The 25,886-nt window shown below is 50.9% G+C and overlaps 3 protein-coding genes and 1 long non-coding RNA gene across 7 annotated transcripts; 1 reads left to right on the top strand and 3 right to left on the bottom strand.

Moving 5' to 3' along the window:
• Positions 1–7,503: 7,503 nt before the first annotated feature.
• Positions 7,504–10,396, bottom strand: LOC140685306 (BPTF-associated chromatin complex component 1). Of its 3 annotated transcripts, none has more exons than XM_072940470.1 (6): positions 10,180–10,386; positions 9,901–9,995; positions 9,178–9,279; positions 8,314–8,504; positions 8,005–8,109; positions 7,504–7,775 (listed from the first exon to the last, which is right to left on the bottom strand). In XM_072940470.1, exons 1-6 carry the CDS (start codon positions 10,198–10,200, stop codon positions 7,711–7,713), a joined length of 579 nt encoding a protein of 192 aa, XP_072796571.1. In that variant the 5' UTR covers positions 10,201–10,386; the 3' UTR covers positions 7,504–7,710. The 3 variants fall into 3 exon arrangements, with proteins under 3 accessions (XP_072796571.1, XP_072796572.1, XP_072796573.1); XM_072940471.1 differs by having other exon boundaries at positions 7,504–7,771; positions 10,180–10,382; XM_072940472.1 differs by lacking the exon at positions 9,178–9,279 and having other exon boundaries at positions 10,180–10,396.
• A 136-nt stretch (positions 10,397–10,532) lies between these two features.
• LOC102533998 (ribonuclease kappa) lies at positions 10,533–12,289 on the bottom strand. The gene is made up of 3 exons (XM_006219593.4): positions 12,065–12,289; positions 11,312–11,388; positions 10,533–10,928 (listed from the first exon to the last, which is right to left on the bottom strand). Exons 1-3 carry the CDS (start codon positions 12,140–12,142, stop codon positions 10,787–10,789), a joined length of 297 nt encoding a protein of 98 aa, XP_006219655.2. The 5' UTR covers positions 12,143–12,289; the 3' UTR covers positions 10,533–10,786.
• A 53-nt stretch (positions 12,290–12,342) lies between these two features.
• On the top strand, positions 12,343–23,991 carry LOC107035208 (uncharacterized). The gene is made up of 5 exons (XR_012060248.1): positions 12,343–12,699; positions 14,522–14,602; positions 19,916–20,161; positions 21,891–22,016; positions 22,919–23,991. It is a non-coding gene; the product is annotated as an uncharacterized lncRNA (long non-coding RNA).
• Positions 13,928–25,124, bottom strand: LOC102533742 (polyunsaturated fatty acid lipoxygenase ALOX12). 2 transcript variants are annotated; one of them, XM_006219592.4, is made up of 14 exons: positions 24,956–25,124; positions 24,126–24,327; positions 22,893–22,974; positions 22,666–22,788; positions 22,447–22,550; positions 22,030–22,190; positions 21,055–21,198; positions 20,017–20,226; positions 17,846–17,932; positions 17,477–17,646; positions 16,860–16,981; positions 14,828–14,928; positions 14,535–14,705; positions 13,928–14,412 (listed from the first exon to the last, which is right to left on the bottom strand). In XM_006219592.4, the coding sequence occupies exons 1-14, from the start codon at positions 25,088–25,090 to the stop codon at positions 14,233–14,235; spliced, it is 1,992 nt and encodes a 663-aa protein (XP_006219654.2). In that variant the 5' UTR covers positions 25,091–25,124; the 3' UTR covers positions 13,928–14,232. The 2 variants fall into 2 exon arrangements, with proteins under 2 accessions (XP_006219654.2, XP_072796570.1); XM_072940469.1 differs by having other exon boundaries at positions 24,078–24,327; positions 24,956–25,090.
• Between the last annotated feature and the right edge of the window lie 762 nt (positions 25,125–25,886).

Raw genomic sequence — 25,886 nt, 5'->3', positions numbered from 1 at the left:
AAGTACCATATTCTCATTAAAAATATTTAGGAAATATAAAAGCGTTAAACCATGCCAGCTATCCCAGCTATACATCTATGCACAAGCACCGATAATATCCGGTGTTTCCTTTCTGTTTTTTTTTTTTTAATTTTCTCCCCTGTGTATGTTCTAAAAAATATTTTTGTAATAATATTGTGTAAGAAATTTGGCCATGGCTTAATGTTATATCATCTGTATTATTTTCACAGTACTATTACATCTCTGGTAAAGAATATTAAAAATAGTTTTTCTCACAAAAAATAAAAACCCCCAAACAAAAACAAAAAATCAAATGGAAAGACACCAAGGCACCATCTTCCATCAGACTGGTAAAAATCTAATCACAACAGCGGTAATGCAAGTAGGGGACACTCTTGCTGTGTTCCATTCACTGTCCTAAGGTGCTTTAGACACATGTACCCACAGGTTTAATAACACACGCTTTTGTGTGTAATAGGATGATAGGGTCATCACAGTCTCGTACATTGCTGGGGGAATGTGACCTGTATAGAACCCCTGTGAAGGGCAGTTTGGTAATATTTTGTAAGGTCACAAATGTATCAACCCTTTGAACCAGCAGTCATGTGTCTGAGAATTCATTACTCAAATCAACTTGCACACAGGCAAAATAAGGGGGGCAGAAGGTTAATCATCTCCTCATTGTTCACTTTAGTAAAAGTTTGGGAAAAAAATCAAAATACCCATCAGCAGATGACTGGCTACATACAGTAGTGTAAAATCATTCAGTGGAATACTTTGCAGCTTTGAAAAGAGTGAGGAAGTTCTCTGTGCTGATATAGAAAGATTTCCAAGATACAAAGTAAAAAGGCGAGATTAAGAACAGTGTGTTTAGTATGCCCTCTTTATGTTTTTTATTATTATTATTTTTTAGGAAAGATACTGGGGATTGAACCCAGGACCTTGTGTATGCTGAGCATGAGCTCTACCATCCAGTTATTACCCTCTCCTAGTATGCTCTCTTCACGTGCACTCATTTTGCTGGCCTGTTCAGGGCAAACTCTAAAAAGGATTCATGAGAAGAGAATACTATGATCTCCGAAAAAGACGTGCATGGGAATTGGAAAGATGGGGACAGGAAGAAAAAGGGTTTTCATTCTGTACCTTTCTATTTATTCTAGAAAACTGAAGTGAAACTAGTATATTTATAAGATCTTGGAGACAGTATTATGATCCAATATGACGGGGAACAATTTGCTGTTCAATATCTAGAAACGTAAAAATATCCATGACCTTTTCCCCATTCATCCTTCTCCCAGATACCTACTCTCCAGAAAGAGTTTTATAGAAGGGAAGATTTGCAAAATGGATGTTTTTGAAACACTAAAAATCACTGCCACCAAATGTAATATTCAGAGTGGCTGAGTTAATCATTGTACTCTACGAAATGGAATCAACAAATGCAAACGATGGCTATAAAAACCACATGGCTCTTCCCAACACCCAGATCTTGGTTTCTAAATACTATCCTCGGAGCAGAGAAATCAGGGCTCTTGCAGGAAATGGCTGACTCTAGGGCTGGGGCAGAGGAAATACAGAGGAGCCGGGTGCATCTCGTAGTGCCACAAGTAAGGCAGTGCTGGAAAAACAAAAGGATGGAGCATGTCATCGGGACACAGGGGCCGAAGCTGAAGGAGCTACCAGTGGCCAAATCCGGAACATGTGAGCAACAAAACAAACACTGTAGTATTGGACTACAACCCAAAGTATAACACAAGTATACAGACTGATCTAAACAAATGAGTCCATCAATCAATAAATGGGGACAAGAAATCAATGTTCCTTACAGAATTCCAAGGAATTTATGAAGATAGCAGCCCTGTCCAGGCAGAGGAGCAGTTTCCTTCACCTCTTTTGAGTGTGGACTGCACTCAGTGAACTCACTCCCAAAGGACAGAGGCAGGAAAGGGACAAACAGTAACTCCGCTGTACGTGGAGAAGCCTGGCCAACACGGCCTTCACCAAGTGACCGAGGTTCACATCACCAGGAATGTCACGTGGATCTCAGGCACCACCCCCCTGCCCCATACAATGGGATGGCAAGGGTACATCACCTCTGTGGCATTCTTTCCAGAAACACACAACCCCGTTCTAACTATAAGAAAAGCATCAGACAAACCCAGTCTGAGGGACACTCTACAAAACACTTGACCAGTACTGCCCCAAACTGTCAAGGTCATGAAAAGTAAGGAACCAGTGAGAACCTGTCACAGAGCCTAAGGAGACATAACGACTAAATGCACTGCAGGGCAGCCAGTATTCGCTTCCTCTTCTCCTTCCTTCATCTTCCCTTTCCCCCAAAATATATCCCCCAGATATATTTTTGTCATCCTTTTTCATTTAATATTGCATTGTAAGCATTTTCCATGTTGCTAATAGGTTTTCTCTTTTGAGGGGGGAGGTAATTCGGTTTTATTTATTTTAATGGAGGTGCTGGGGATTGAACCCAGGACCTTGTGCGTGCTAGGCACCTACTCTACCACTGAGCTATACCCTCCCCCCGCTAATATGATGTCTTAATACACTTTTTGTTGTGGAATCATGTCCGATTTACAGAGAATCTGCAAAGACAGTGGGGAGAGTTTTCCCACTTTCCTCACCCAGTTTGTTTCTCCCATGTCATCATCCTCCTTTACTGTGGTCCATTTGTCTGCACTAAGAAACCACCCTTTGTGCATTAGTATCAAGTACACTCCAGAATTCATTTGGATTTTACCCATTTCCCCATTAATATTCTTTTAAAATTTCAGGATCCGACCCAGGACACTACAGTGCATTTAGTTGTTGGACTGCCAATCTTTGCTTTTAAAAGGGGTTCTAGATTTTATTTATTTACTTTTTATTTTTTAAGGGGTCTAGGTTTTGAGTCACAGTTAGAAAGGCTTTCATGGTTTCCATTTTTACATTTAACTATTTCATTATTTTGTAATACATCCGGCAGATGGTATGAGGTTTGGAGTGTTTTAAATTTTTTAAAATTTAATAGCTGTAAATTAGTACCTTGGTGATTTTTCCGCATTTATTTGATGATTGGTGCAGATTGATAAGCAGGGTTTTGCTACTGGTGACTGGCTTGACTGTTCATAGTAGTCATAATATATATGGCAGTTTGGTGGCAAGTTTGATCAAGTGGACATTTTAAAACACAGCACTCAGAGTTGCACAACACATAGGATTCTTTTCAAGAACACATAGAACCTTGATAAAGATGGAGCACACTGGACAGTAAAGCAAGTCTCAACAAAATTAAAAGATTGCAATCGGGCAAGCCATAGTTTGACTACTGTGAGCAATGAAGCCAGGCACCAATAGCAAAAACCCACTTAAGAAGACAGCTCAGATGAGTAATTTTCTTAAATGCCAATGGACTAAATTCTGCAATCAAAAGACATGGCGTGGTAGATTGGATAGTAAAACAAGAGCATATATATACATATATATACATACATACATATATATATATATACATACATATATATATATATATATATATATATATATATATATATATATATAATCTGAATCACTATGCTGTGCACCAGAAACTGACACAACATTGTAAATCACCTATACTTCAATTTAAAAAGGAGGCGAGGAAGAGGTTAGTAAAGGTTATACACTTTCAGTTATAAGAGGAATAACGTCTGAAGATCTAATGCACAACATGGTGACTATAGTTGATAATACTGCATTGTATAGTTGAAATTTGCTAAGAAAGTAGAACTTAAGTCTTTGCATCAAAAATACATAGATAAATGGTAAATACGTAAGATGATGGATGTGTTAATTAACTCAATTGTGAGAATCATTTCACAATGTATACGTATATATACTGTCACAGTGTACACTTCAAATATATTACAATTTTATTTGTCAATCATACTTCAATAAAGCTGAAGAAAAAAATTTGGGAGCCAAAGCACTCTTACAGGGATTAGCCACTTTCATACCCTCTGATATATCTTATTCTGCACAACATGTTTAACAGTCTCTCATTTGTTTACTAAATATGGCATGCTCAATATTTTTCTTCACGCCAAAACAGTCCAAGTCCTCTGGAGAAAATGTAGATAATTTGGATAAACAAAAAGAAGAAAAAAGAATATAAAAATCATCCAAAATTCTACCACCCAGAGACGTTACCTTTCGTACATTTCCTTTCTGTGTAACAGGGAGGAGACCTGCAGTGCTTACTCCTCCTTCTAAAGGAATTTCCCCTCTTATAGCCCCTGCTGCAAATGCTGCTTTAGTTTATACCGTGTAACCCCATCCCACAGGTCACTGGGATTAGACGCCGTGCCTGTATTAGCCAGGGTTTAGTCAGGAAAGCAGACAACACCCTGGGTTTTTCAAAGCAAATAAAGGAAATTGGTTACACAGGAAATGGAAAAGCTGAGAGCCCAAACACAGGATGGCAAGGCAACTGGAGGTTAGCAACAGCCAGAAGCAGCTGCTGCCCTAGGGCTGAAGGGATAACCGGAGAAGGAGGTTTGATCTGAGCACAGAGGTTGGGGCCAGTTGGAAGGAGGCAGAACCAAGGAGGGAAATTTCCAGGGAGCTGGAACAATAGAGGAAGAGTCTGTTGTGGGGGCAACAGCAGAATTCATAGAAGAGAGGCAGCCACAGTCAAGGACCTCATAGGAAGAGAGTAAGAGGGGGAAATACCCTAGTCTTTCCTCTTCAGTTCTCCAATCATCCGCCATCCTCTTCTATTGGCCACACTTACACAGAAGCCTCTAGACTAAGGAGCCTGGGGAATGATGGGGGAGCAGGTGGGGGAGGGGAGGGGTGAGCACAACTAGGCAACTGGCCAGCAACTGTCTAAGAGCAGCCAATCCACTGGCTAGCCATACAACATCGCCTATGTAGTATTCTTACCAAAAAGGTTTAAGCTGAACCCAATCATGAGGAAATAATCAGGAAATCCAACTTGAAAGACACTGTGCCAAAACAACTGGCCTAGAGTCTCCAAAAAGTCAATGTCATAAAAGATGAAAAGTGGCCAGAGAACTTGTCTAAACTCAAGGACGTGAGGGAGACAATGACAGCTAATTTCTGTGTGTGATCATAACTTGAATACTGGATCCCCAAGAATCATATATAAAGGACATTATTGGGGCAATTGTGGAAATACGAGTATGGTAGTAAATTAGATTATAGTTGTCTATAATTGTGAACTTCTTGGCTGTGATCATTTGATTGTGGTTATGTAAGAGAATGTCCTTGTTCTCAGGAGATATATACTAAAGTATTTAAAGGCAAAAACATCATGATGTCTTCATTAACTGCATACATATACTCAGAGAGAAAGTGTGGTAAAGCAAATGTAGAAAATGTTAGAATTGGTAACTCTAAGTGAAGCGTCTATAGGCATTCGGTATATTATTTATGCAACTATTCTGAAAGCTTAACGTTTTTCAAAGTAAAAACTTGAGAAAAATATACTAGGCTTTGACCACTGGCATGAGGTAAAGAGATGAACGGAACCAAACAGTTCTTAAGAATCCTTTAGATTCTTAAGAACCCCAGATGTGAGGGATGCACCCCAAACTTTGTTCCCTTCAAAATAGGGGACCAGGATCTCAGGGGAGAATAGCTGGGGTAAGTGGGGAGGAAAGTGTCCCCTGTTTTCAGGAGAGACATGGCAGTTGGGGGGAGGTTTGGAGGTGCGTGCTGGGGTGGGGTTGGGCTTTGTCAGTCTTGAAACTGGGGGGATGATTGGAGAGGCTTTCTCCTATGCCCCTAAACTGCAGTCCCCCAGATGGAAACCAAAGACAGACCAGAGGGCCCCCCAACGTCCCCAGCCGTTAGTATAGTGTTTGATTTCTGTTTCACCCCCACAAAGGCTTTGCCGAGGATGGGAGCTGGGGGCAGCTGTTCGGTTTGGGGGTTATGGAGGGTGGTGTGAGGAGCAGGAGGCCTTGGCAGGATTTGATACAGGACAGATAAGGGTCTCGACCGAGGGGGTCCGGCATCCCCTGGGGCCTAAAAAGACTGCTTACACCACCATCTTAGATTTGTCTGATTGCTAAGAGTTTTGGGGGGTGTGTCGAGAGGGGGGGCGGTAAAGGGTGGGATGGGAGGTGGGAGGATAACTTTTGAATTTTAGGAGATATAATTTTGATTTGCGGAAGGGATTTTGACCCTTGGATTTCGCTTTCTGGTGGGGGGTGTATTTTAAAAATCAAGTCCTGGACAGGAGAGAAAGGCTGAGGGAAGGCCTAGGGTGGGGGTGGGGAGAGGCATGTTTGTCTCAGCTTAAACGTGGCTTTCTGGGGTGGGCCCGCCTTCCTGGGCCTGGTGGATGGGCTGATGAGGGATGTCACAGGGGGTGAGACTTGGGTCCTGGGGGGCCGTGGGGAGTGAGAACAGTGCTGGGGGTTGAACACCTGGCCCCCAGGTCCAGATGGCCCTCTTCCTGGGCCTTGCTGCTCCCCTTTTTCTCTGGCCTCCATTTCCTGCCTTTGGCCTCCATCTTGTGGCAGGCCCAGGGCCCAGGGCGACTTCCGGCCCCCCTCTCCCAACCATGTTCCGGCCCCACCACCTCTGGACTGCCAACTCCCAACCCTGCTGTCCTTGGCCTTCTGTCTTTCCTTGCTTTCTCCTGGGTTCTGACCCAGGGAGGGGAGGAACAGGACACAGGAAGCCTTGGGTCCCTGCCCTTGCTGAGTCCTGAGGCAGTCTGTTGGTCCCCCATAGTCATTCCCTATTTCCTCTGCCTCTGACCCCACCCTAGGGATCCCCTGAGCAGAGTTCCTACAGGGAAGATGGCTCCAGTCTTATGACACTGCGAGCTCACCCGAGGCCCCTCTCCCTCCAGTTGCCTGCTCAGCTCCCAGCTCTGGTTTCTTGTTTTCCCCAACCCTTCTTGGGGCCATGCTTGCCTTTTCAGCCTTCTCTAACTCCCTGCTCTTGGTGGCGGGGGATCTTCACAGCACTGTCCTGTGCTCCCTTCCCCTCAACCCACCCCAATCCTGCTCCCGCCCCAGCAGCACACTGTGGTTTGTACGGCACTGTGGCCACGTCCAAACCACACTGTGGTGTTAGAGCGAGGGTGGGGGAGGCACCGCCGAGGCTTGGCCCGGGAGGCCACCCTGGAGAAGCGACACAAAAAACATCTGGGGCCTTCTCATGAGGTGAAGGGGGGCAGGGGGTGGGAGGTGTGAACGCCCTGGCAGCTGCCCCTCTGAAATCCCCAGGGTAGTCTCAGGAATCCTGACTGCCAGAGACCCGGGAGTAAGTTCTGCCTCCAAAGAGCAAAGTGGAGTCTTTGTTGCCCACACCCAGCTCCCCTGGCTCTAGCAGCACAGAAATATTGGCACTGGGAAGAGAGTCTGCCAATATTGGCTGTGCTGCTCCAGGCAGGGTGGTGAGAGCTGCCGAGGAGGGGCTGAGCCCCAGGGGGCTAAGGACAGAGGGGAGTGTCCCCTGTCCTCCATCAATATCAGGCTGAAGACACCAAGCTAAGAGGGAGATCTTTATTGTCTTCTATATAAAAATGTCCATCGGAAGGGGGGGGGAGTCAAAGGGGTTGGGGCAGATGCTCATACAGGAACAGCAAGATGGGCGATTCCCGCAGGTTTTCACCCCTCACTCATGCAGGCCCTGCTCATAGTCCCAGGCGATCCACAGGTCCAGGGTGAACAGTGGGAGGGGTCAGAGGTGAAAGGCTCAGCAAGAGAGCAGAGGAGGATCAGTGGAGGTCAAGAGAAGGCCAGAATCCAGGGTCAGGCTGTCTGGAACAGGAAGTAAAACGGGCCGAGATGGAGCAAGCCCCAAGTACGCTTCTGATACAACTCCCACCTCCCTGGGGCACCTAGCTCCTTACAGACCTGATCCCCTGCATGCACAGGCGAGAACACCAGGGACCTGGGAGGAGACTTCTGCTGAGCCCCTCCCCTCCCAGCCCAGTCAGCACGTCCTTCCCCACCCCTTCAACAGCTGTGGGAGGAGCAAGACTCCTACCCTGGTCGAAGTTGAGTTTCTTGGCTGGAGGAGTTTCTCCTAGCCCTTCAATATCCACCAGGTCACTGTTGGCGTCCGAGTCGTTCAGAGCACTGACTGTCACATCTGGAAGGGGGGCATAAGCTAAGTTCTAGGTTCCCTGATGGTTACCCACCCCCACTTCCCAAAGCTTCAAGCTCTCCCTCCCTCCCTCCCCTCAGCCATTCACTGGGAGATGAAAAAACATCTGTCCTTTGACTCAAGCCCAATTCTCCCACTGAACCTCGGGTGGGATCTTGAACCACTAGGCAGCAACTCCACAGCGCTCACCAGCCTTCTGTTTCTTTATGGGGGGACCCCCGGCCTCAGAGGCACTGGAGCTGCTTGGTGGAGGGGCAGATGGAGGAGGCGACAAGACACCAGATGCCACCTTCTTGGGCCCTTTCTTGGGTGAATCAGCTGGAAGGGGGATGCCGGAGTCTTCATACACCTTTCGTTTCACAGTGGCCTTTATTTGAGCCCTAAAGAAAAGAGAGAGCATGTGAGGAAGGGTGTCATCAGAGAGACTGAGGGCAGATGGGAGGGGAGGGCAGGGCAGTGGGCCACTCGGAAGGAATCCTGGGGAACCCCTTCAAAGGAACCCGGGGGGCCCCCAACTTTTTGATAGGACTCTTTTTCCTGAAGCTTTGCAATCACTTAGGGCAAATGGAGTCTGAGGAGTGGAGTCCCTTAACTGAGTAGCAGGACAGGCCCATCTCCCAGTTCTCTTCTGGGAGAGGGGTATGGATATGGAAGGCTACCAGGGAAGCCTGTGCGACCCACAGATAGACCACCTATTGGGAGATCCTGATCAACTAGTTCAGAATCGCACTATCCCAGGAAACACCACAGTAGAGTCTCAAAAGCTCTGTATAAATAATCAGGGAACTCTGATGACCAAATTCAAGGATTGGGTATCTCCGGCAAACTAAAATCAAATTCTTGTAAGTTCCCATTCACCATAGCATGTTAGTAACTTTTGACCAATTGTGACAATTCTTTTATTCTTTCAGTCCTCAAGGGGATGCTAATAGAACTAGCAACAAAGTAGGAAAGATGCTGAGCTGGAAGGGAGTTCGGAGGAAGATGGAACAATGGGTGTGGAGGAAAAAAGCTGCCCACCCGCCCTTTCTCTGCCAGCCAGCCCTCCCTCACACTGTCCGTTCCTTGATGACACAGCTGATGTGATTAAGATCGTCCCCAAATCGCTTCACAGCAGCCCTCAGCATCTCTATCTCCGTCTCCGTCCACTTGGCACTGTCAGAAGGGGAGAGGGGAATAGCGAAAGTGGGAGGAGGAGGGGTGTGGAGCCAGCCCACAGGCAATGCATTCCACAGCAACCAGCCTCCTCCCCGCAATGTCTAGAGCCTCTTCCATGGGCCCATAAAGAGATCCTCCTTTTTAAAAAAAAAACTTAAGGCCCTGTGGGAACTCTGAGGACCCCCCAACCACATGACATTGCAACAACCGCCACCTTAGAAGAAAACCTGCCTCCCATCAACGCGAAACAGCTGCTGTAAACAACCCACTAAAACTAATTCAACAAGTAGGGGTCTTACAGAAACCCTAAACACAATCTGCAGCAGTCTGACGCAATTCCACGTGATTTGGGATAGGTGGGTAGTGATGGTGGTCTATAATGTGCCAGTTTGCAGCAGGGTAGAGCTGTGCAATGAATGAGTCCGGCTTATGAGCCTCAGTCTGTGGTTTATCTGTCATTCATTCATTCATTCAACAATCATTTATTAACACCTATTCTGTGCTGGGCCAGGCACAAAGGGAAACTAACATCTGTCCCTGCCCTAGAGAGTGTCGGTGTCTGTGATCGAGTCCAAGCGTCCGCTCTCAGCGTCCACGTCCCAGCCCGGGCTCACGTACCCCGCGGGGGAAGAGTCGGCTACGGGATGCAGCTGCATGGTCAGCTCGCCGAGCTTCGTGAAGGCGGCGCCCGCGGCGGAGAAGATCTCTCCGACCTGGGGGCGGGGCAGCATTACGGGGGGCAGGCGCACATCCCCGCGCCATCCCGCCCGGAGCCCCTAACCCCACCCCAGGCTGGACTCCCGCCCACCCCCGTCCGGGACGGAAAATCCGGGAGCCAACTGGGGGGCCCGCCCTCCCGTGGCCACCAGGGAGCGCTGTCCGCGAGGGAGGTCGAACCTTTGTGGACGCTGACGTCATGGCTCCGCGCTCCTCCTCACGGAGACGCAGCTTTCGCCGCTACCACGAAGCCAAGCCGGGACCACGGAAAGCCCGGCGACCGAACGGCTCCGGCCCCCGCGCAGGAAGTCCCGCCTCTTTCCGCAGCTGATTGGCTCCAGCTCGATCTCCCGCCGCCTCACCAGCCGCAGCTACTTAGGCCGCCTCCGGGCGCGGAGAGGAGAGTGGAAGATACCGCCTCACTTCCGGCCCGGCTTTACTTCGCTTCCGTCAGGGGTCGGGACTCCCTGCTTGGAGGCCGAGCTCCAGCCCAGGTGCCGCCCCCGCCCCCAAGCCAAGCACACACACAAGGCTTAAGAGAGCAGTTTCTCTTTATTGTGGAAAAGGACAAGGCGAGGGGGCCAGAGGGACAGGGAACGGCCACAACTTCTCTCCATTGAGGACGGGTGCCGGAGGTTGGCGAACAAGGGATTCAGTCTTCCGCCAGGGAAATCCAATCCTCAGAAGGCGCCAGAATGGATGGCGGGGGGGGGGGGGGGAACGACGACCAGGTGGGGAGAGTCTTTAAATAGAGGTGGGGGCAGGAGAGGGGAAACGCGACGGTGCTCTAGCGCACCATGTATTCCTTGCGCTGATTGAGCCGAAGCTGGCAGAAAAAGAAGCCTCCGAGAAGGAAGTAAATGCCCGCGGCGATGAAACAGTTGTAACCGACTTGCTCGTAACGGTTGTATATGTTCTGGGGGCCATTCCTAGGGGTGAGGATTAGGCAGAGAAATGTCAGAAACATTAATAGCGGCCGATAGTTACCGAACACTGATTATGTGCTGGGTACCATTCTAAACGCTTTTGCGTGTATTGTCTTATTCAATCTTCTCCATAACTGAGTTCTTTTACAGCATCCACTTTGCAGAGGTGGACGGAGGCACAGAGAAGTCAAATGTAATACCCAAAGAGGCCACATCAAAAGTGGTGGGTTTAGGATGGCCTGAGATCTGACTCCCAAGACCGCTCGTAACTGTGCTAAGAGAGCAGCTCTTCGCACCCAGCTCCCTATCCTCCGGGCCCCAAGCATCCAGCCTCCTGCGGTTCCCCGCCCGTCATTCTGACCACCTCACCTGGCCTCTCTACTTACTCAAAATCTTTCTCCGTGAAGGGAACATCCTCAAAAAGCGCAGCGGAGTGGATATTGAAAAAGATTCCGAGCATTATCTGAAAAAAGGGAAAGCGCAGGTTGTTGAACTCAGGCACCTGACCTGGTCACTGCCTAAACTCCTCCCACTTCGAATGTTGCCACAACATCTGTGTTTGGGATTGCCAGAATGAGCTGGATTAGGGATGGCTGTTGCTGGATTTGGACTCCTGTCACCCAGAATAGGGCGTGAGTGGTGACACAGAGACTTGGCTGGGGCAAGGGCAAGAATAGTGAGCAACCGAGGAACCCAGATTATGCTCCCTCCAGAGGCGTGATTATCACGGGACAGAGGGGAGGGGTTAGGAGGAATCGGTACTTCTTCATATTATTTCTTCCTGGTTTGGGGCGGGTAGAGTCCTGGGGAAACACCCACTTCGGGAACAAGCACTCCCTTTCCCCACTGCCTCCATTCAGTGCAAGGATCTCTCAAGAACCCAGCTCTTCTTCCTCTTACCTTGAGGGTTCTCCAAATTTACCAGCCCAGCTCCCATACCAATCTTCAGTTTTTCCCCCTCCACTCTCCAACTCCCCATTTCTCAGTTCAGTTCTGTCTCCTTCTCCAGAGGCTAATCAACTATCCCCTCCAGCCTGCCTGCTGCTCTCCGAGGCCTGGAGTCCCCCAGCCTTCCAGCCCTCCAACACCGGGGCCCTCAGGCCCTTTCCTCTCCTGTTCTCGCCGGGCAGTCCCCTCACCAACATGATCACTCCCCAGGCGCTGAGGACGATGCCGCAGGCGGCCAGCTTGGGCCCACAGCACAGAAGCGACGCCATGAAGAAGGGAGTCGGGGATCGCCTTGATGTAGGCCGGGTAGGTAGGCGGTGAGTGGAAGCCCCGACCAGCTGTGGGGAAGCGGGCTGGACTAGGGGGCTCGCTTGGAGGACGGAGAACTGGTAGGGCGGCCGAGGGGGCGTGGCTTCTGGACCCAACCGTCGTGCTGTGGGGCGCGCCAAGCAGAGAGCGGTGGGTGGCGCCGGGTCCTCTCGGGACTTCGGCGGGAAAAGGCAGCGTGTCCGAAATCTTATCAGGTCCTTCGGAATCCTTATTAACCCATATGTAGCTCGGGTGCGAGTATTGCAGGAGGAAGGGCCTCCGATTTCTTGGTTCCTCCCTCTTCAGGTTTGAATAGGAGGCTCCATTATATCGCGGGACGGAGTATGGCAAGTCACGTGACGAGGAAGAAGCAGTAGCTCGGCCTCGGGAAAAGGGCTTATCTGTTGCGGAGCTCCTGGTAACCTTGGCGATGCGCTCTTAGGAGCAGAAGATTGAAGCTACCTGATTTTTGTCTCCGGTACCTTAGTCTCGGGTGGTATCCTGTGATGGGGAAATGGTAAGTGAGACATAGACATTTACACCGAGAGAGAACGCCTCCATCTTTTCTCTACTCATCCTTACGTTTTAAAATAGACATTCTGACATTGTAAAAGGAGGTAGCAGCCCCTTCCCGCGCCCAGGCGTGCTGCTGTGGCTAGGACGCTTTAAATTGCTGAGGCTTCTTGGCATTGGAAGTATGTAATATTTTGTTACCAAACATGGAATACTGAAGGGTTTTGGATGCCAAATCAGGAAAAATCTGGGCGTTAGGAGAAGTCCAGGAAAAGCAGACTCAATGAGCAAGTTGTTCAGGTGAGTGGTCCTGCCAAATGTGCTGGAGAAGGGGATGAACACACAAAAATGTCACTTTGCTTCCCTGTTGTAAACTAAGGAAACTTTGAACGAGGCGGACGGAGTACAAGATTTAAAACATATGAATAGATCACACTCTCCAAAGAAAAAGTTTGTATACTTTCCTGGTGAAAGATTTGTAATAATTATTCAGGGAAATAGGGGTGTTTAAAGAACACAATTTTGCACTGAGTTTGTTGTACCCATTCTAGTGAGGACAGTGATCACAAAATAATTGAGAGGGGTCGTTTTGATCCTAAAACCCCAGAATCAAAGAAACGCTGTCAGTGGTTCGCATAACTTTGTGGTATTTTTCCATTTATTTTGTGACATCGTTCTTAAAGGTGTTGTGAAAGAGAACTTGGAACCTAGGGAACACGTGGAGACCCCAGGGCCCGAAAGAGAAGTAAAGTGATCTTGAGACATGAATTTCATGTCTCTTGTTTGAGACTGTCTGGAGAAGGAAGCCATTTTGGGGTGAAGGTTTTTATTCTGCTTTAGGAGCACTATTCTCATTCAAGGACTTTTGGGGGAGGTGTGTGAATAGGAGAAATCGGGGTGGAGAAAAAGTTGCCAAAGAAGTGTCAGGAATTTTTAAGTTGGCCACCAAGCATGAAGTTAAGCTCCCAGGAAAGGAGAATTAGTTGAGAGAGTCAATTTCTTCCAGAAATCTCCCAGAAACCCTTCCAGCATTCTCTGGATGGTTTGCAAGAAAGGTCAGTGCCTCAGGCTACTGCGGGGCACTTTTGTGCAGGTACTGCCCCTGAGGGCCAAGTCCAGCCGGCAACCTGTGCATGTCCCTCTAAGAAAGCACAGGTTTGTTTGTTTGCTTGCTTTTTAATGGTTGAGTAAACCAAAAGAAGAAGGATATTTTGTGACATGGGAAGTTCGTATTTTGCTGTCCATAAATAAAGTTTTATTGGAACACAATCACATCCATTTACGTACGGCCGGTGGCTGCTTCTGTGCTACAACAGGAGTCTCGACAGAGACTGGGTGGCCTACAGAGCCTAAAAGATTATCTGGCTCTTTACAGAAAAGTTTTGCTGCCCCTTGGGCTCGTGGGGTACAGATGTAGGCGATTTAACTGGGGGAGGAAAGAGAGCCTCAGCAGCAGAGATTAGGAAACCATGAAACTCAAGATGAAACTCAGCCCTAGAGCTGATCTGTGGTCTTCCTGGTGGGGGCGCCTTAGAGCTCAGATAGTGATGCTGTTCTCCGTGAGGCTGGGCTTCAGGTATTCATAGGGCAGGTCAAGTTGCTCATTCCGGGCTGCAATCTCCCTTTCCAGGTTTGCCAAATCTGTTTGGAATTGGTTTAGTGCAGCCTTGGCCTTGGCTTCTGAGAAATATTTTTCTTTGTGATGCCCCAAAGGCACCTAAGAAGGAACAAAAGATCAGTCGGTTTCCAGTTTGAAGGCAGCCGCACCTAGAGTCCAGCCCTTCGCTCTGATGTTTCCCTTCCAACTGTCATTTCCCTTTCCCCAGAGTCCTCTCTTACCATGTCTGGCTGGCGGCGACCCAGATGCCATGTGATGGCCATTTGAAGACAGGCCTTTTGGACATCAGGTAGTGAGCCCATCACTGTGGCCATTGTCACGTCTTCCTTGGTGGTGGGTGGGGGCATCCGCATTGTGCATGGGGCATTAGGGACCCAGGCATACCATTCCAGCTGGGGGAAGAAACTGCAGCCCTAGGACCCTGGTACTTGGGGTCTGAACCCCCATCTCTCCCTTGGGCATCCCAAGGTCCAGACACCTGTCTTCAGGGGCCTGGGCTTTTAGCTGTCCATACCTGGCCCTTGTTGATGGCCCCATGCTGAGCAGTGCATGTGAAGACACACATGGTAAGGAAATGGCAGAGTTGATTCTGGGACTGGAAGGACACAGGGAAACCTGGGTGGGAAGGGAACAGGATTTAGAGTTTATAGCCTGAGAGGAGAGAAAACGAGACCAATGTCTGGGATGCCTGCATTTTGGAATTGGTGGGTGCTTGCTTCTTTGGTCCTTTCTTCCAATAGATTTGCATCAGACTGAGTTTCAGTTCAGGCTCAAGTCAAATAGTTGGGTTACCTCGGGCCAATTACTGAACCTCCCTAAGCCTCAACTTCTTCAGCTGTGGAATGTGGAGCGCCCCCTACCTTATGCATGAGATAGTCACCTGGCATGGAGCAAGAGCTCAATAATTAATAATTATTGTTATCATGGAAGAGTGGGGACTGAAAAGTTCTGACTGATCAAAAATCCTCTGCGTCAAAAAGTGGCTGAGAAACTTGGGATGGCGCCTCCTATTTCCGGACAGGGAATTATGAATGTTTGAGTTATAACTTGAGGGATAAGAGAAGTCGTGGATTTATAGTGTCACAGCCAAGAGAGGCTTTCCACGAAGAATACGTCAGGCTACTCAGTTGACAGTGGAGGTCGGGGCTCAGAGACCCAATAATCCTGTCAGTCAAGTGGAACAAGTATAATCACTCCCCTGTTATTCATTTAAAAAAAAAATCAAAGACCAAAAATCAGGATCACGTAGTTGGGGAAAGGCAGTGGCTGACCTTGAACTGGGGTGCCTGACTGCTAATCTCAGGCTTTTTTATTTTAAAAAATTTATTATTTTTTGATGGAGGTAGTGGGGATTGAACCTTACTAAACGTGAGCTCTACCACTGAGCTATATTCCTCCCCCCCCCCCCTTTTTTGGCTTTTAAAATTTTACAATATTTTCTCTAAAAAGTCTACTGGGAAAAATGAGGCAAAGGTGAGCTATAAGAACTGCAGGAGAGTAGAGGAGGAGGGGATGAGAGGCAGTTAGTTGAGGTTAAAGTTAACAGGCAGATGTTTATTTTCATCTTCCAAATGTAGATACTGGTTGGGGAAAAGATGGCTGGGGAGAGGAGGCAGGGTCTTCCGAGAGCATGTGGAGCTAAGGGACAGCACTGAGATGTACTGGAGAAAGTCTGGTCCTGGGAGGGTGGGGGACAGTTTGCAGCCACTGACTCCGCAGGGAGACACCCCTCCAGAGGGCAGGTGTTGGTTAGCACTCACCACACCCCCAGAGGCTGGCCACAGTGGCTCCCCAGTAAATGTCTGTAGTTGTCCCACAGAGGCAGAGATGTTGGTGTGAAGTGTGAGGGGCAGGGACCAAAGGACGATGTACAGCAGGGACAGGCTGGCCCACGTGAGTTAGAGAGAGGAGGACAGACCTCAGAAGAGCTCAAGAAAGGCTGTTTCTTCCTCAGAGTTTAGAAGCAGGGGGCAGATGGTGGCTGGATTGGCCAAAGAAATGAGAGTCCCAAGGGGTAGGACACTGAGTTCAGGGTTGAGCCAAAGCACACAGAGCACTGAGTTTGCACCTAGAAATGACCTTGTGCTGTGGTGAGTGTGCAGGGTGCCTGGACCGTCTGTGTGATGAACAGGAGCAGAAGTGGGAGGAGCCAGGGAAGGCCATCATGGGCTTTGATGGGAATAAGCTCCCCATTTATATCCTTGGCTAGGAAACCGACAACCGTGAGGCGAGAATGTGAGCTCTGGCAGGACCCGGGCAGATCCCTGCCTGGCCGGGGTTCTGGCCCTGTTGGGCTCCACACTGTGACAGGCTGGGGGTAGGGGTGGAAGTGAGGGTTGATGACCAGGGTCTCCGAGAAGGGCGGCCCTTGGGTGTCTGTAACTGTAGTGAGTCTCCGGAGGTGGGAATGGGATTCAGGTGCTTCACGTGTGGAGGGAGACGGGGGTGCGGTGAAGGGTTGCCGTCCTGAACCCAGACGGACAAGGCTGAGAAGGAGCTCTGGGCAGAGGGTCCGAGGAGCCCCTGTCTCTGGGGAGGGGTCTCACCTCGGTCCTGGGCCCGGCACAGCCCCACCTCAGTGATCTCCTGACACCAGGCCTGCAGCTCAGGGTCCCCTCTCACGACATCATCCCCGTGGTAGAAGAGCTGGATGATCCGCTCCACGTACCTGCCCAGGGGAGCGGGAGGTGAGCTGGTGGAGAGAAGGCTCTGACCTCTCCACTTTGCCGTGGCCTCTGCCCAGCTGACTCTCGGTGTCTGAGCGTAGATTGTTCAAGACCTGCCTTCTGGGTCATTCCAGCTCTTTCTACAAACTAGGTGAGAAAGAAAGGAAATGTGGGTCATCCGTTTTAGGAATTCCCTGTGCGTGGGTGATAGCCATTCTTCCTGGCAAAAAACAAAACAAAACCCTGTTTTGTCCAGATCCCTCAGCCTCCCAGTCCACAGTTTCCTGACCGAGGCTTTCTGTCCCCCATCTCCTCCTTCTCGGACCTTACCCACTGACTCCTCACTCGTCCTCATCTCCCCCCAGGATGGAGTCTCTGCTCCTCCTGTCTGGACCCTCTTGTATTTAGACTCCTATTGCCCCATGCTGATGTCAGGCCAGAGCCCCACTCACCCTCTCCCCCAACCCCTCCATTTCTTGGCTCCCACTCTCACCCACCGGGCAGTGATGTCCCAGAGCCGTAAAGCATCGTGGGCGTAGTGAGCACCTGGGGTTCCCAGCAGCCCGCGTTCAGCCAGATCGTCAGGAGGACAGAGGGAGCAGTAGGTCAGCTGAGCCATGGCCCGGCGGAGCAAGTGCACGTGGCCCCCACCACCGGTGCTCACTACCTGGGACAAGAGAGATGTGAGACCTTGAGGAAGAAGCCAGAGCACAGTATTTAAGGGGTTCAAGTGTGGGATTTTCACATTTAAAGCTCTGGATATAAAGGGTCAGGACTTTCACACTGGTGGGTTGGGGATCTTGAAAGTGGCAGGAGATCGCAGACAGTTGGATGGTTGGCAACCCCCTGCCCCATCATCTCCTTACCTTATCAAATACACCTCCATCTGAGATGAGTTGGGTCCGTGCCCGGGTGTTGATTTCCATAGTGTAGCGGATGTGTGGCATCAGAAACTGGGATGGAGGAGATTATGGGGGTGGTTAATGGTGGATCGTGCTTGGGTCCTTCCTTGCAGAGCACAGTGGCCTTCTCTCCTCTCCTCCCTTGACAGGCCGGTCTCCTGCTTCTGCGGTCACTTTCATTCTCTTTACTCCCCTCTGAGTCAGGCTCTGGAGCAGACTGGCCTGGGTTCCACCTGCAGTTCAGCCCTCACTCTAATGCTCGTTCAGGGTCCTGGCTCTGACTCTTCTCCTGTCTAGCACCTCATCTGTCAGCAGCAGGTGATGATAGGGTCTTTTGTCTCGGGAGGCTGTGGTGTTTATGTGGGTGATGTGTGAGGAGTGTTTGGTGCACACAGAAGTCCTGGAGGAAGGGTCCTTGTTATTGTTTCCCTCTGGAGTGCAGGTTTCATGCAGTGTTGGTATCTATATGAGTTGCTGCTAGACACGGGATGAGCCAGCAATACCTCTGGTGCCAGGAGGTCAGAGCAGGTCACAGTGAACTGAAACTTCTCAGAAAGTTCATGAGGGGCGCTGAGTGTCATAGAAAGCCCGAAGTCCGCATGAGGAGAGAAGACACCTGAGGACAGACAACTCCGAATAACAGTAACAATCGCTGCAAGAACGGATGTTTTCACAGCTTTTAGCCTCTGTCACGCTGTTGTGTCATTTTATCCTTGAGCCACAGTGGAGCTCCTGTTGTCCCCACTTAGAGGGCAGGACACTGAGCTCACATCTGGTAAGTACAGAGGTCAGGATTCAGGATTCAGAGCTGGGCAGTCTGAGTCCCGAGCCTGCACACACCACCTCCAGGACACGTGCCGGCTGGGCTCTCCCCCGTGTACCGGTAACAGCTCAGCTGTTTGCCGTGCTGTTGCCATGGCAGTGGAGATGGGGCTTGGAGGGGACTGAAGGGGGAATTTAAGTGTGAATAGAGGCTGAGCCTGGTCAAGATGAGCGGAAGAGGGTGGTGCATGGCCCCCTAGAGATCAGTGAAATCCCAGATTCTGTCAGTTCCACTGGTCTCCATCTTTTCTGTGTCACCCAGGACTCCAGGAGGCCACAGCTACTACTGGCCAGGCTTGGAGGGTTGGGCAGAAACCCCACTGAAACACAGTTTCGTCGTTCTCCTGACCAGGTGCTCACTGGCATCTCTTGCCAACATTTCCGACTCCATGCACCCAAAATGGAGCACCTCATCTTTACTTCTCAACTGGCTGCTTCTCTTGGTTTCACTGTTTCTGATCATTGCTCTGGTTCCTCAACTTGTATCACTTTTGTCCCTCCTTTGCTTTGTTCCCTGTATCTAAAGTGCCGTCCAGATTTTGAGGACAGTTTGAAGCAAGCACAGGCTTTATGTGACTGCCTCTGCCTGGCAACAGATGCTGAACTCGGTCTTTCCTAAGCCCACAGGCTTTCCAGATCACTCCAGCACACCCACCCCTGGGCTCCTAGGAGGAGCTTAGACCTCTGACCTTTCTGTCTCCGTTCTGGCACGCAGGCATGCTGCAGCTGCTGTTACCCCCCTGCACCAGCCCTTTGATTTTTGTCCTTTTCATTCCTGTCGCCACCTTGCCAATGCGTATCTTTCTCCATCTCTCTCTGGGGCAGGTTTAAACGGCCCGCTGGGCTCCTGTCCTTGCCTTTTGATCTGTTGCTACTTAGCAGACTCAGCTGGGGTGGAATTTGCTCCATCAACGCCCTAGTGTTTATAGGTGGTCTCTTGTGATTTCAGAGTAGTTCCAGATGATCTCTGGGTGGTTCTAATGGACACCGCTTGTCTTTCTGGCTAATAAATCTCCTAAGGCAGGAACAAGGCCTTTGTTTTCCTAGTAATCTGGCTAGGCCCATTGCTAGATCATCAGATCTCTGAGAATTTCAGAGGGCCATATTAATAATATGTTCTGAAGAAACGTTAAGTGACTCGACCTAATTAAAATCTGAGTCTCAACATATGGACTCTGTCTTCCTTCTCTTCTCCCCTCTTTCTCTCACAAGGTGACGTAAATTTTTTTTGATGCTGCAATATCATTTGCCACTGGGCGGTTTCCTTTCTCTGGGCTCTGACTCAAGAGGGATGTGGAGGGTGGAGGTTGTACCTTGAAGACAGGGTGCAGTCCCGGGAGGCACCTCATGGTGGCCACAGCGATGACCTCGGCCAGCAGATGAGTGTTCAGCAGATGATATTGGAGCTGATGCAGCTGGAAATCTGAATTTCGGACCCAGGACTTTGCCAGGAGCCAGGCAAGTGGAGGATCTGAGGGCAGGAAGAGTGGTGGGGTCGGGGAGCTGGGGCTGGGAGGCTGGAGCTGGGAAAGAGAAATGAAGCCGTCATAGAACTCTTGCTTTATGTGTGACGTTATGGTCAGCATTCCTGGGGAAACAGATGAGTATGTTGATTGCCATCAAAGAAGTTATAATCTTGTAGGAGGAATGAGGACTTTCCACCCTGTCTCTCCCTAGCTGTGGCACCGTGCGAGCGCCATGGTGGTCAGGTTGAATCAGGGAGAGTCAGAAGCAGGGCGTCCAGCGAGGAGATCCTGCCAGTGGTTTGGGAGAAACATGATGAGGGTTGAATTATGGTGGGAGGATGGAAGGGGAAGTGGGCTGTGTGAAATCATTGACCGTACTTTTTACCTAACTGTTGAGAACAGAAGAAGAAAGGGTAGATGGGTAGTTAGTGTCAGAGGTAACTGGGAGATTAAATCATGATGCTCAGTGTGTCCCCAAGCCAGCAGCATCAGCATCAGCATCGCTTGGGAATTTGTTAGAAATGCAAATTCTCAGTCCCCACTGCTGACCTACTGCATCAGAAAGTGTGTGGGGTGGGGGAAGTGGGGAGGACACCCAGCAACCTGTGTTTTAACAAGCCCTCTAGATGATTCTGAGGCACAGTAATGTCTGAGAGCCACTGGGTATATGAGGAGAACTCCAGAAGGCCTTTATGACTCTTGAACAAGTCCTTCCAGTTGGATGAGTCAAGGAGAAACTAGGCCACAAGCAGAGTGACATGAGGACAGGTCTCACTGCGTGAGGATGGAATTCAGGAGCCCAGAACCGGGGGGCTGTGTCCTTGGGAACAGAGGTTGAGGTGGTCAGAGAGCAGGGTTGGGAGGGGGATGCTCAGGGCGCCTCACCTGGATGACCATGGGAAGCAGTTTCCCATGGGGGTCCATCTTCAGCATGACGAGGGGGGCAGCCAGGTACTGCTTCTCTCCTTGGATCACATTGGCTGGAATTCCATCCAGGAGGATGAAATCCGCCTCAAACAGGGAACCATTCTGGGGAAAGGAGGAATGTATCCATCGTTAGAGTTCAAAGTCCACCACTAGAGGGCCTGGGCAAAGGGGGAAGACATCTAAAGACATTTAGCTTGCTTCTTGCTATCATCTTGTGTCAGTAGCAGAGTCCTGTCGGGAGCAGAGCAGCTGGCCCAGTTCCTCTCATTTTAGACAAGTGAAGAAACCGCCTAGTGAGGGCTGTGTAGTAGGAGATCTGGTTTTAGAACCAGGACTGCTGAGTCTGGTTTGCAAGCTGTCCCCTTGTCAAGATGGCCAGGCCCCTTACCCCCATTCCTCAATGATCTGCTCACTGGATTTGACTGTCATCAGTTCAGCCAGCACTCTCTGACTCCCTATCCAAACCTCACCTCCTCTGCCGAGTGATCCACAGAGGTTCCCCTGCCTACCACCACCATGGAGTCCAGCACACACGCACACAGACACACTCACGTCCCGCCCTGCTCATCTCTTCCAAACCCAGGTAACCTCCCCAGTTCTCTCTACCTGATGGTGCATTCTTTATCTTTCTTCCTGCCTGTGAACACTGGTGTCTGGAGCACCGATATCAGCCAGGGAAAGTCATCGTCCCTACTAACATCTCTGGCCCCATCTGTGCCCTGGGAATCCATCCTGGTTCCCCTCCACCCTGGGTGCTCCTTATAGTTTTCCCTTACATGCCTTATTATCTCTAGGTTTTTCCAGCACTGGACTCTGGACCAAGAGGCAGTGGATTCCCACAACCTCCTGACCCTGACTCAGCCTTGGTCCCTCCTCTTCACAACTGCTGGCCACACTGCCAAGGAGAGAACAAGGCAAAGGTGGGACGGGTACCTGGAGTTCTTTCTCCAGCTGGGCCCGTAGCTCCTCCATCCCCGAGGGCAGCACTAGCCGAGGGGGCAGAGCGGTGGAGCGTCTCAACAGCATGGGGTTGGCGCCATTGAGGAACTGGTAGCCAAAAAATTCATCCTCCTGCCAGCGCTGGCGAACGTTCTCTGTGGGGTCGGGGTGGAGTGGAGAAGGAAGACAGTACACAGTTGGGATATCCCCCTCCTCCAGGCCCTACCCCAGCGATCCAGCATATGACCAGCCCGTATCCAGCCCCTGCCTTTTCATCTTGGGGCCTCTGAGAAATGACCAAGCATAATATGTTCTCATCTGGGAAGTAGTTATGCGGGACTGTGAAGTGTGATGGTTGGGTCATCAAAAGGGGCCATCAGGGGGTTCTAGAGACCTGGGGGGACCACTGACCAGCCAGGGTACTCTTCTGGCCCCAGAAGATGTGATCAAAATCCTCCAGGCGGTTCCAGGAGCTCAGGAGGGTGTACACACGTTTGAGGAGCATCTCCAGGGCCCTAGGACAGGTGTGGTGGCATGAACCCATTTGCTGATCCATCAGCCCCTCCCCATTTATCACCATTTTGGGGTCTCCCAGCCTTCTTTCCACTCTGAGCTCCGGGCTCTTCTCACCCCGCCTTTTGTGTCCATTCAAAGTCCAGCCTCTTCTCCTCATGGAATCTCATGTTTGAAGGTAGATCATCCTCACAGCCCGCAGCTATTGTCAGTGGTAAGCCTTCCTTCCAGGTGGCCCAGCTAGGAGACAGGGAGAAGGCTTCAGGGAGGGTGTCCAGGTCAGTGATGGGGGCAGGGTCAGGGAATGGGGGTACAACCAAGGGGCCCTGTAGGTGGGTGGTCACCAGTATATCTGATGTCTTTCTTTCAGTTCCTTCTCTCGATGTTTCTGGAACACGTCCAGCGCATTGTCTCCTGCCAGGCGGGCTGGGGAGACATGAAGATGATTGGCCACAGTTTGTGTGGTCCTGTGCCCCGCTACCTATCCTCATCTTCCTTTCCATAGTCATAGTCCATGTGTTCAGTCACGCTCTGTTGCTTTTGTCCCTGGCCTTGCCTCACTGCATCAGTTCCCCAGACACATTTATCTTATCTTTGCCAACTTTGCACTCCTGCTTGTGCTAATCTCAGACCTCATCTCTTGCCTTGAGACAACAGTCTCATGTTTGACACCCTTTCTTGTCATTTAACTGTCTTTCCCTTCCTGATCTTATTTCATCAATATCTATGATTGGAAAAATCACCTTAATTAAGGTGATAACATCTTAATCACTCATGTGCCTACACCTCTTCTCTACAGTATATTGCTTTGGTTAATTTCATGTGTCTTGAACCTCCCCTGCCGCACCTTGGCCATCCTCAAAAAGCTTTGAGGAGCTGTGTTTGCCTTCTGTTTCTGACTTCATTGTTCCAAGACTCACCAGCAAAGTCTATATTATCAACTTGTTCCTGCTCTTATCTGTACTTACACTTACCTGCCTCAAAGTGATAGATTTCACGTTTCCGTCATCACTGCCCTTGCCTCAGTTGCCTCCATAATCATCTCTCTTGTTTCCCCAACAAATTCTGAATTAGCTGTCATCCATCCCCGCCTCCTGTCAGCATGCTCCCTGTCCCTGACGGTTGTCTTCCATGTTTTCCCAACCAAACCAGCTCTCCAAGTCATATTATTTATTGTTTCCCTTAGCTGTGTCCTCGCAGGGGTCCTCCCCAGCCCCTATTCCATGTGCTAATCTTACCTGTCCTGCCCTAACTTCTTCCCAGTCCCATCCAGATCTCCTTCTCACTTTTACTTGGACTTCTCTGTTTTCCATCACTGCTTCAACGCCCATTCTATGTCCTCACCTTCTTGGAGGGTGGGAGCTACACACCACTTATGTCCCTATCCAGCCCCACTCGCAGCCTTTTTTAGTCTATGTATAAATTCGGTAGTTTATAACTTTCCCCCATTTCCTGTCTTCTTCGCACTTAACCTGCTGAACACCCACTTTTTTCAAGCCCCCCTGACTTTCCTCAGTCCTGCCCCCCACCTTCGTCAGCAGTTCCCCAGGCTCCGCACCGCCCACCACTGCCCCCACCGGTGCCCTCGGGCAGGCACAGGACGCCGTCGCCCTGCACCCAGCTGTAGCACGGGAAGGCGGCCTCCTCGCCGGCTCCAGGGCCCTGCACCGTGATGCGGTCGCAGAACCACGCGTCGTCCACCAGGGAGTGGTGTTTGCGCAGCTTCACGAACTGCAGCGGCCCCAAGTCGTCGGGAACGTCGTGCTCAAACTCCTCCTCCTGTGGGACCAGAACCCGGAGACTTTAGTGGCAGGGTCCTGGGAGAGGCCGTTTTGCCGGGAGTGAGGGTTGGGGGTCTGAGGCGGGGTGCGGACAGAAGAGGGGGGACCTTGGTGGCCTCCGCTGACAATGCCTCCAAAGACCTCGTTCCCTCCTCTGGACACCTGCGCGGTGGATTTTAGGCGCCCCGTGGCACCAGGAGGACAAGGGAAGGCGGCGCGTGGCCCGCATTGTCTTGAATTGCTGCCTGAGCACCATCACTTCCATCCGTTCTTTAACTGAGCCATTCCCGTCTGCGCTCTCCCAGGAGCTTCCCATTTGACACTGATGCTATATTGACACTGGCCTGGGGTCATTTAGAGAGTCAGTTGGAGGCTGTGAAGACCAGGGTAACTGGGAAGGGAGAAGGGGGTGGCGTTCAGCCCGTCTCTGGCTCCCGACCCTCCTTCTCCTCGCCCCTTCTCGCCCAGGCGCAGGCATCCCAACACCTGGAAGTCCCAGCCAGTGCGGTCCAGCTGTCATTTAGCTCCTGGATCCCGCGCCTCGCCGGCCTCTCGCCTCTGGGCTGCCCTCCCACCGCGAGCCCAAGCCCGGGCCGGGGTGGGGGCCCCCGCTCCCGCCTGCTGACCTGGCCCCGCACCGGCCGCAGCTCCAGCTCCAGCTCCGTCTCCCCGTGCGCCCCGACCAGCCACAGCCGCACGCGGTTGTGCGACCCGGCGAAGAGCGAGGCCCCGGTGGCTACGCGGATGCAGTAGCGGCCCATGGCGGCCCTGGCGGCTTAGACGAGGGGAGTCGGGACGTGCGCACTTCTTGGGGCCGCGGGCGGGTGTCGAGACGCCTTGGGGCCCGGGCCAGGCCCGGGCCTTTAAAGATGGGTCCGCGTCCCCGCCCTTCTCACGACTTGCTGGCGCTCTCAGTCCCCGCCCCAGACTAGCCCGAACCTGTGAGCGGCAGAGCCGGCTGTGGGGAAGGGCCGCGCCTCCGGATCCGGGCGGAGCTGCGGGAGATAAAGGGGCACCGGCCTCGGTGAGGCCGAGAGGATGGAATTGCCTGGGTTTCTCTGGACCTCCGAGGGAGCCTCGGGGTTGAGGGAGCAAGGCTGAGGACTTCCCGGGGTCCCCAGGCCTTTCGGAGAGCTAGGCGGAAGAGGAGGTGGGTCGGTGTTCCAATGGAGGGGAAAGTCTCTGCTTTTCTTGGCTGGGCCCCAGGGAGCACGTAGTGTCCTGCTGCTAGACCCGGTATGGCCAGTAGGTTTTCAGTTCCTGCTTTCGACCTCATTTGAGCCCAGTGTTTTAGTAAATGACCTGAGGTCCCCCAGGCTTCCTAGAACCGGAAAAGTAGCAGTTCAAAGACTTGCACCCCAGACCTCAACCTGCTTTCCAGCATGGCTAGGTTAAGACCCCAGGCACACCAGATACAGGGGGAGGCCCCGCTGAGGCAGGGCAGTGAAAACCTTTTGTCCAACGTTCACAGTGGGTGCAGAGAATGTTAGGATCCAGGTGTCAGGGTACAGTGTGGAGTAACTTAGGGACACAGCATCCATGGGCAGTTCCCCTGGA

Source organism: Vicugna pacos, chromosome 16, assembly GCF_048564905.1.
Source record: "Vicugna pacos chromosome 16, VicPac4, whole genome shotgun sequence".
In the NCBI taxonomy this organism is placed as follows: Eukaryota; Metazoa; Chordata; class Mammalia; order Artiodactyla; family Camelidae; genus Vicugna; species Vicugna pacos.
The sequence above is the reverse complement of the archived record's forward strand: the minus strand, read 5'-3'. Positions and strand labels throughout refer to the sequence as shown.